The following is a 10,987-nucleotide window of genomic DNA, read 5'->3' on the forward strand; positions in this document are numbered from 1 at the left end:
GATCTCCATTGTAAAAGGGTTCAATTTATGTCATCTGTATTGTATCTGCATCTGCTCCAATTTGAACATGACATGTCAAACTGTCAAAAAGAGTCCTCAGTCTCCTCCTTCCAAACTCTAGCTGTCTTTGAATAATAATTTGTGTCTGATATGGTTTTTCAACTAAACTAAAAGTATGAGAGAGCTCAAAGAAACTTTCCTCTTTCAGCAGATTCATTTGAAAATAGCTTTCCACTGTCAAACTACACAGTGAAACATCCAACTGTAGGAGCAATAAGAAAAACATATTTCAGTGGAGGGGGACTTTATGTATAATATTTTTGAAAAGGCTGTCTTTTTGTTCTGTTAAACTGGCAGTTGAGTCACAATGTGGCCCCTTTACATAACGCACATATTGGATAATTCTTGTTAGTATAAAATAATCTAGTATCTTGATATTTTGTGTACACACTGAAAGAGTAAGAAGTACAATACAGTAAGATAAAGATAGTATATACTGTAGACAATTAGTACGTAGTATTTAGTATGGAGTTGGTGCACAGCATCTGTTGACGCGGAATCATGACTGCCTCTGAGAATCACATGACTCATTCAGCTGTCTGCACCGCTGCTCTGCATTTTCAAACTACGGTCATTCACTTATTCACTACTCCCTGTATAAGTTATATCTACAGTATATCTTGAGATTGAAATGGATACTCTCTATCTCTTCATTATTTTTGCTAAAAGGGTGGTTGTATTTTCCCATGCTATAATATCAGCTCTAAGGAGGGTTTTAGCATATGGATCAAACAGGAAATGTAAATTTTTACTGCCCACATGTAGAGGTCACAGCAGTCATTTGATTAAAGATTTGTCTCATCTTCTCTGTCTGCAGATGGCCTCGGCAACAGCAACCTACGGACAGAAGGAGTCTTCGGACCAGAACTTTGACTATATGTTTAAGATCCTCATCATCGGCAACAGCAGTGTGGGCAAAACCTCCTTCTTGTTCCGTTATGCCGATGACTCCTTCACACCGGCCTTTGTCAGTACGGTGGGCATTGACTTCAAGGTGAAGACCATCTACAGGAACGACAAGAGGATCAAACTACAGATCTGGGTAAGACATCCAAAGACGTTGACTTTTCTCAAAGGAAGTGAATGAAATTAAGATGGAGGTGAATGAATCAGTAAATGAGGGAATTTATTTGACACTTTAACAGATATAATAAAAAATATCATATAAATGATGGTCTTAAAAACACATTGAGACAGTACAAGGTTGTTCAGGGACTCAGTGACCATCATTTGCTATGCTGTCTGACACATGACGTGATCCTTAACTAAAGTCCTCATGTGGCTGAATTACATATTGATACATTTGACCTGTGAAGAATCAACTGATAATTTCTACTGCACATATCCCATTCACAATCATGCAGAATTGAGAATTGATTATCAAAAGGAAGGAAGGATTAGTGCAAGAAAACCTCCATCACATGTAGCATAAAATAGTAAAAATCACAGGGCTCTATGAAGAACCAATGCATCTCACCGTTTCTACCAACTAAACACTGTCAGATGTAATTATAATTTTTAATTTAACCTTTATCTTACAAGGCAAGACATTAAAAACAGCTCTGTGAAGACCTTGCAAGTGCCAGAAGACACTGGAAAAGGGGGAGGGATTGTAGGGGGGGCAAAGAACCTCCAAAAAACAAAGACAAATGACTAATTAATCAAACAGAAGTAACTGGTTTCAAGTATCATTAAAATATCCGAAGTATATAATCATTGAGCAAAACTTAAGCATTTTAAAAACATTTCAGATATTGTAACTATGGTTAATTTCAGACAACCTGTTAGCTACTGCCTGGTAACAGTTGAATTGACACATTTAAACATTTCAATTAACTTAACTATCAAACTATTGGAAAATAGTGCTTAATAAGACTGTAAATTATGAGTGTGTAGTTCATTTCTTTGCTCACAGGAATTTCATGATAGTTGTTGTATATGAGTTAAATGCTGAAACTCATCTCATCAGTTTTTCTGCAGCTTTTTCAATATCCCACAAGACACCTGCAAATGATCTACAGCGTCCAATGATTAGCTGTGTTTTCAAGTATGACATTTGAGCCACATTCCAGCTGATTTCCTCTGATAGTTCCTCTCCTCTTTTCTAAGATGGATCAGATAAGAAGTTGTGCACTTTTAAAGTTGCAGAGGCAGAAACACACAGTGACTCCTTGTGTCCCTTCAGCCAACCAGCTCTCTATCTGAGTGACATTACTAAAAGCAGGATTGGAGTGATTGTTGGGCACCTGAATTATAGCTTTAGGAGTATAGTTAAGTTGTGTATTTTAATGAGTTCTAAACATGCAGCAAATAATATTTCTTGAGATAGTTCAGGTTTCACAGCAATATCTTCCGCTCTGTGAAACATTGCCCTGTGGTGCAGCTGCATGAGGTGAACCAACCTCAAACATATATTTGCACGCAGCATGACCTTCTTTGCAGCCTAGAATAGAATAGGATAGAATAGAATGGAATATAATAGAATAGAATAGGATAGAGAATAGAATATAATAGAATGGAATGGAAAAGAATAGAATATTTAGCCACTTAGATAGGAGCAGATACTTAACCTTTTATTTAATTTAGCATAAACATTACATAACAGTCTTTGCTGCCATTTCCTTTTCAGTTGATTTTGCTTTTATTTCTGTCCCAATTTCTTTCTTTTAAGTCTTTTTTTTTTACTATGAACTGATTGAATTTTTTCAATCAGTTTTTTTTTTGGCTTTATAACTGTTAATCTAAGCAAAAACTGACTCATTGTCATCTGTATATAAACCAAAATGATCAATACAAATAGAAAAGGAGTAATGCAAAAAGACTAAAACACAGCTATTCTCAGTGCTGAGCCCACAGGAACAGGATGGTCCTTTTTTATGATGTTTTGTTGCATCAGATGTGTTGGTTCCCAAGGGCTCGACAGTAAACACGATCGTAGCAGCGAAGGGTAAAGTAGAGTAAAGACGAGCATGTTGGGAGAACAGACTCCCTGAGGTGAGCAGAGCTGCAGGAAACTGGTGTTTCAGTATCATGCTGTAGATCATAACATCATTTCCACCTTCACTGCTAATGTTCTGTAGCATCCTATGAGGGTAAAGCCACTGCTGTGTGTGTGTGTGTGTGTGGCTGCCTCTGTTGTCAGCCTTTACCAGGTCTTGCCTCTGGTAAAGAAGACACGATTGGCCAATCGGAGCAAAAGAAGCAGATGACTGGGTGCTGCTCTCCCCTCCCCCATTACTACACATCTTCTCAGTAGAGATCCCCTCCCCTAACTGCACACACACACACACACACACACACACACACACACACACACACACACACACACACACACACACACACACACACACACACACACACACACACACACACACACATAAAATTACCATCCCCCCATTCTCTCAGCAATTCTCTCAGCTGAGAATCAAGTCAAGTAAAAATGAAAATGATTTGAGCTCAAAAGTCAACGTGCAGTATTTGCTTCACAGTGTGCAGTTAATCCCATTTTGTAGATTTATGCAGACGTGTGATGCTTTTCTCACAGAGTGCATCACATATATTAGCTCACTTGAAACAGCAGCATTTGTGGGGGGGTTTATCAACTCAATGTGAAATATGGCGAACAGTAAATGCCACTGTGGCTATTACAGAAGATTAGAAACTTTTCATTTATTGTTATATACTATAATATACTGTATATAATAGCAGTATTAGTATTATCAAAATATTCTATATATATTATGATTTTTAGATGGACTCCTGGGAGATTAGCTTTGAAATAAAAGAATAAACATAAGCAAATTAAATTGGGATGGTGACTTCATAATGACATCACTAGGGGTGCAACTATCAATTATTGTTATTATCAAATCCTTCAATTATTATCCTCTTGATTCATTAATTAACTATATTGTCTTTGACATCTCCAAAATCCCTGTTTTGTCTGTTTCATCTGGACTTCAAAGCATAACACAGATGATAAAGTAGTTCCTCTGCTTTTCTCAATTATTTCATCTTTTGTTTTGATGTCCATGCTTTCATGTTGGGGACTGAACGCTTGATTATAATTCTGCATACAGGCAGCACAAGTTCACCTATTTCCAGAGCTCCCTGTGATCAAAAAAGATGAGAAGTGAAGTATTTGTTATGTAACACCACTAGTGCTACCTACACTGACATTTTAGGTACAGCAACGATGCTCTCATCCTGATCTGCCTGCAGCACACTGAGGGGATGAGAACAACAGGATATAAACTGCTGTTACAGAAAATTATAACCAGCAGCAGTATGGAGAGGAAAGGTCAGAGCTACAGCGACCTGAAAATACACTTCATACAATATTCTTGTGACCTGAGAATGATCATGTGTGTTGAAATACTGGCTTCTATAATACTACAGCCAGTATGTTCTCCTTTGATATTTCCAGCCTGGTGCGGAGCGTTTGTTTTGTGATTCTGCCCACTGCCCATTCAACCTGATTGTGGTGCTGGCATGTAATTTTAACAAATTACGTGCCACCACCACCAGTGAGAGGTTGACGCCTATTTCAACACCCCTGGTTGCCAGATATGAAACATTTGCACACATACACAGCGTGCTGCAGCCATGGAAGCAAACAAACAGGTTGGATCAACTGAGATAGATTTCACCCGACCTAAAACCTCCCCAGACTCAAGTGAGAATTGAAAGATGACCAAAATGTAAGTTAAATTAGTGCAGTGATATTCTGTGATGTTAATGGTAATTTAGTTGATAAAGATTAATCATTTTACAGTTAGATTTAGAGATATTTTCACTTTACTTTTATTTCAAAACAGGATGTTATAAAAAATAGTCATAAATGTCAAAGTATTTTTAAAAACTCATCCGTTGCCATGGATACATACATTACAATTGGTTATTTCCTTCCAGAGAGAGCTGTTAGTCGATGTTAGTCTCAGTGTTTTGCCCTGGTGACAGCTGAGTGATGCTGTTGGATCAGAAGCTGGGTGGCTGAAAGAGTCACAGGGTGTTGGGTATCAGAAACAGAGGTCCTTCATTCCCTGAGCATTCATTAGGGCTTCACACTGAAATCCAACCTCCCTTAGATCTGTGGCCAGGGAGAGAGAGCACAAGGGAGGAAGGATCACGCCTTTGTCTGAGTCTGCAGCAGCTACAAGATGAGAGCTGCTGGAGGAGCTGATGAAGATGGCAGATTTAAAAACCACCAGAGGTCTTATAATACACATGGGAGCAATGTGCCAATCTAGTGTGTGTATTTGTGTGTGTGTCACATCTTCAGGCTGTACTCTGTAATCAGTGCAGGAAAAATGGCTGTCACAATAACTGCTGATTACCAAAATGTCACAGTCATGTTTTGGAGCTTTTGCAGGTCTTAAGTTACTGATAGTTTTACAGTGTGTGTTCATGACCAGCTAACTATCTGCTGACAAGTATGTTCTTAATTAATTCCCTATTGTCACATTTTTGTTTGGTTTAGTTTGTGTTCACAAATCTGGCTACTAAGGAGGAAAGTGTGCCATAAAAACCAATTAAAACTAATGTCTTCAAACACCAGCTAGTGTTAAACAGGATTTGACAAGTCTTGAATTTGTATTTCTGAACCCTGCAGATACTGTTTTATTGTTTAATCAGCCAAATGCATGAAGTCAAAGTCACCCTCCAGACAGTGTTTTGCTTGTTGCTACTTCAATGTTTGAGCTTCAGTGTGCAGACTGATGTAAGGCCTCTGCTGAAGGGGAAACGTTTCTCTGTGCTCACCTTGAATCTGAGTTTAATGCATGTACCTAGGGACTGCTACGGAGCAGGATCTTTGAGATCACAACTTCTATCAGGAGTGACATCATTTTTAAAGTGACAATTACTTATTAGAGGTGCACATAACAAAGATATGTTAGGGAGTCTTTGGTGATTAAACCCCATCGTGATGTCATCTTATTTATAAGTGGGGAAGTGAAGTTGAAAGTAGAGTATTATGTTCCCCAATGGGGTCCAGACACTGGTGGTGATGAATAAGCTGAGATCTGGATGTTGAGAAGAGAAGTGGGCTTCTTGTGATCTCAGACCTGGAGCTGACATAATGAACAGAAGGTGAATAGGGTGGAGGAGTGTTGTGGTCACTGGCGCTGAAATGACAGCTGACAGCAACAGAAAGAAGAACAGACTTAAAGTTTGACAGCTAAGACATGATTGGCTAATATAGATTATGGCAGAATCTAATTGATTAATTAATTTAAAGGGTAAATGGCCATAATCATCTGATATGAGAGCAAGAGAAGCAGTGTGGTAGAGAGAGGGGGGAATAAAATGAATGAATAATACATTGTGTTCCTGCTTGAACTTATGTTAAGCTTTATTAGTTTGGACCCAGTCTGCTCCAGTATGCAATTTACACAACTGTGATGTGGAAACATCTAACACACATACACTGAGAGTGGACTAATTAGTGAAAAAAGAGTCCAGCTTTTTAAATGTTGTTATATATTTGCATATTAAAAGATTATGCATTTTCAGGGAGAGTGAAGTGACATTTTCAGGAATTTGTAATAAGGTAATTGACCTTTTTTTAAAATGGAAAAACGACATCAGACAAAAAATATAATTCATAGCATTTTTAGCAGTTTTTATCTATCTTGTGTGAGGGGTGTTTTTAAAACTCTGCAATGGTGTGTTGCCTGCCAGAGTGGCTGTGATAAAAAAACTAAAAAAAAAACTGATGAAAACTCATTCTAAAGTCATTCACCATAAACTTCAATTTAGAAATGCTCATTGTTATAAAATGTGCTGATGCATCAAATCTGAGTGCACCACCAAGTTTTCTCATACTGTAGTTTTTTCTCTGCAGAGGTCAGCAGCTCTCCGATAGCAGGGTGTGCTGAGTTTCTTCATACTACAGATGAACTTCCAATAACGAATAATGAATTTAGCTGCGAGCTGTTCACTTTTCGTCACTGTCATATAGAAAGTATGTTATTAGCCAACACACACTTTTTTTTATTAAAACATTAAGCAGTGTGAAGCACTATCTGGTGGTAACTTTTCGGGGGTAAAACCACCTGCTATATAAATTTGACTGCTGCACTCAACACACTCTGCATCCTCAACCTGTTTATCTGAAGTAAGAGAAGTTATAACAACCTGAATTAAAGAGATGCTCTGATGTCTTTTCCAGGACACGGCAGGTCAGGAGCGTTACCGCACCATCACCACGGCTTACTACCGAGGAGCCATGGGCTTCATCCTCATGTATGACATCACCAACGAGGAGTCCTTCAACGCCGTCCAGGACTGGTACGAGATAAGAGACCACTGTGTGGGAAACGGTGGTATTGAGATAATTAGCACCAGTCTGGAAATGAATTGATATATGTTGTCGATGGAGCAGATGATCTGGTTCAGGTTTCTGTACGTATCATGTTTCCTCTGTCTGCGGAGGCACTGGATGCTGCAGGGATCATTTATCATGGCTTTTATTCATTTTGGCCTCCTGACCTTATGTTTCTCATGCAGAGTATCTTAGATGGCACTGAAACATGAGAGAATGATGTTTGTCATTTTTACATTTCAAGTTACTATAATCAACCTTAAAGAGACAGGTCAGTAGTTTATCCTGATTCTCGTACTTTAGATTTTATTTCAGGTGTTTTATTGATTAAGAAAGCAAATTTGAAAATGACTCAGTAGAGAAAGATAATTAACTACTGATAAGATCTACTTTTGTACATTTGTTAAGATCTCCAACACTGATTAAGCGCTTCTTGAATCTAACAACAACAAGCCCATTTAACCAGATTGTGATTAAATTCATCTAAAAGACCAACACATAAGTTGATTCCTTTTTCTGTTTTTTAAACAATGGAGTGCCACTTTTTATTTCTGACTTTTATCTGGAGTGTATAGGCAAAGGTTTTTTGACTTTTCTACCTTGGCGAAGCAGTGTCTTTTGACTATAAAGCTTACTTTTTAAGTTTGAGAGACAAAAAACTGGAACCCTTGCATTGCATAAAATAATAAGTCCTAGTGTCTGTAAAAAGCTCTAAATTAAATAATGTCTGAGCTTTGTCTGTCTACACAAATACTCTCTGATAATACAATATACTGTAGGTATCTGATACTTCCACTAACTGAATTTAAGCTTTAAGTTGTCTGATTCTCTGACTCCCTGTTGGTGTCTTATGTCTCATGTTAAGTGCCAACACAACACCAAAAACTTGAACAGCATTTAACATTGATGTGCAACACAGCAGTAGTGTGAGCTTCAGTGTTTCCTTCTCGTCACTCTCTCTAACTAATGGGTGTGTTGGTTCCCAGGTCGACCCAGATTAAGACGTACTCGTGGGACAACGCCCAGGTGCTGCTGGTAGGAAACAAGTGCGACATGGAGGACGAGCGAGTGGTGAATGGAGAGAGAGGCCGGCAGCTGTCTGAACACCTCGGTGAGTTCATGGTTCACACACACACACATACTTCATATCTATGACTCATTCTTGTGTACACTGACCAAAGAGGTCTTATCGGAAATATTTTTCTTATTATTCTGAATGTTAGTGGTGCAACAGAGTTTGACAGTTGGTCATTTCAATTAGCATTATATTGATTTACTCCCTTTTAGCAAACTTATATAACTTTCTTTCACATGTGCTGTTTTAACACACTTTGATGCTTTGATGTTTAAAATGAGTGGATTTCCCCTTTAACCAAGGGAATATGTTAAGCTATGTTCACATTACATGATGAAGGGAGAACAAGTAAGAAATCTGACTTTTTTTTTGCCTCCAAATGACTCAGATCTGATTTTTTTTTTCTCAGAAATGTGAACAAACCAAATCCGATTTTTTCATGTCAGACATTGGCCTCTTGCGTATGTGGTCCGAGATCTGATTCATTTCTGATCTTTGGCTATGCGACCATTGTCAAAACGCTCAGATCAGAGTTGGATTTTTTTTATCTCATCGTCTTCTCTGCATGTATTGCTTGTAAAAAAAAACATGGATGGGAGCAATAACAGCAACGAGGGTCAATGAAGAGACAAGAAAATTAAATGTGTTGGACATTTATGGAGACACTTCTATTCAAGCCAAACTGGCAGGAACTTATTGTAAGTGAATACTAGGACAGCCATGTCATCCATGTTTATGATTTGAATGTCACACTAATGAAGTTAATGTTATTATTCTTGCATGTATGCAGCTCATCTTAGGACCTCTTCTGTGTTTACACAGGAGCAGGATATATCACTTACAACTTGAATGTGAATCATAAACACAAAAATATTGGATTTGACTAAAAAAGGCTGTCCCTGTTCCAGAAAGGAGTTTGAAGTACTAAACTGATGACTCGTCACATAAAAGCTTCATGTCATCTTTAAAATGCTGAGTCGGCTTTATGCTGCACTCACATCATTTTGGCGAGACGGGAAGAATATGAAAACCTCCTAATATTCTGACTTGGGAACATTCACACATCAGCTGCTACCCTCACTGTTAGCCTTGCAGTCACTCCAGTACTGTTTTTCTCTGCCTACTGAAGTGTTTAGAGACTGAACTGTCAGTCTGAAGTCTCAATAATTTCCAAGTTCAGATGAGGCTAACAGGAATTAGGTCATAGGTTTTAGAGGTATTGTGTGGGTCAGAGGGGATCACAAAGTCATTAGGATTTATCTTTTGGGAACCATGATTGAACAAAAATGTTTGGCAATGTATCCAATAGTTGTTTAGATATTTTACTCTTTAAGTGTTGGACCGACCAACCAACAGTACAGAGCCAAGCTGCTACTGTGCAAATACTGTGAAATTGTGTTTCACTAGATTTACTCTATTACATCTCCAAAACTAAACTATGAAGTTGAACAGGGGATGACCTAATCATTTAACCTTTCTGACCCTGTCCCACACCCCATTCCCCTCCAGGTTTTGAGTTCTTCGAGGCCAGCGCCAAAGACAACATCAATGTGAAGCAGACCTTCGAGCGCCTGGTCGACATCATCTGCGAAAAGATGTCGGAGAGCCTGGATGCTGGAGATCCCGCCGTCACAGGGGCCAAACAGGGGCCCCAGCTGACAGAGCAGCCCGCTCCGCCTCACCAGGACTGTGCATGTTAAAGCTGACTACTCCCCCCAAAATCCCTCTCCTCCCTTTCCCTCCCTCCTACCTCCTCCTCCTCCAGTGGGACCCCAGGGCCTCGGGTCCGTACTCTATCACCCTTTTCACTCACTTTCCTGCTTATTTCTGTAACCTAGTAAGTATCATTAGCTGATGGTCTCAAGAACCAGGCTGAAAAGTCTCTGAAATGCTCTGAGATGTTAGTGGACCAATGCTTGAGGTGTGATTGTTTCTGATTACTCCCCATAAAGTAGCTACATAAGGATCTCTCTAAGGTGTCGGCTTTTTGATGAGTGCTGGTGTTGGTCTGATGCCAAAGCAAGTTCAGTCAAACCAGAGTGTTTCAGACTCTTTTGCAGCACAGGTTCTTGAAAGTTCCCGACTCATGTTTTCCGTTGTCTCCCCGCATTCCTCAGTGTGGTTTTACAAGAAGGATTTGACGGCGTCCGTCCTCAGAGTGCCATTTAAATCCTTCCGATGTTTACAGTACTTTGTTTCATGTCAGTCTTGAAAAGATGTCAGCCTTGGATTTGGTGACCAAGAAGTCGACAGTGGAGTTACATTATGTGTTGTCCTGCAAACAGTTTGGCCGGGGAGGGATGATCCAGCTGAAATCTGTTCCACATCGATGTGTTATGTTTCTTATGTGGTCCTGCAAACATACAGATTCCAGATATCCATGAATCTGTGCTTCATTTGTTGTCTCATCTGGTATCTAAATATATTGCAGGTATTAGCACGTGTTTTGTTGCTAAATTTTCATCTGAGCCTTTTTATTTGGCCTTTTCTTTTTTCTTTCTTTTTTTTTTACATTTCTTCAACTTTTT

The 10,987-nt window shown here is 39.0% G+C and overlaps 1 protein-coding gene across 1 annotated transcript; it reads left to right on the forward strand.

The window, feature by feature from the left end:
- Positions 1-877: 877 nt before the first annotated feature.
- On the forward strand, positions 878-10,159 carry rab3ab (RAB3A, member RAS oncogene family, b). Its single transcript, XM_062423643.1, has 4 exons — positions 878-1,102; positions 7,232-7,350; positions 8,371-8,495; positions 9,969-10,159. Exons 1-4 carry the CDS (start codon positions 878-880, stop codon positions 10,157-10,159), a joined length of 660 nt encoding a protein of 219 aa, XP_062279627.1.
- Positions 10,160-10,987: the final 828 nt, after the last annotated feature.

Source organism: Scomber scombrus, chromosome 8, assembly GCF_963691925.1.
Source record: "Scomber scombrus chromosome 8, fScoSco1.1, whole genome shotgun sequence".
Lineage (NCBI taxonomy): Eukaryota > Metazoa > Chordata > Actinopteri > Scombriformes > Scombridae > Scomber > Scomber scombrus.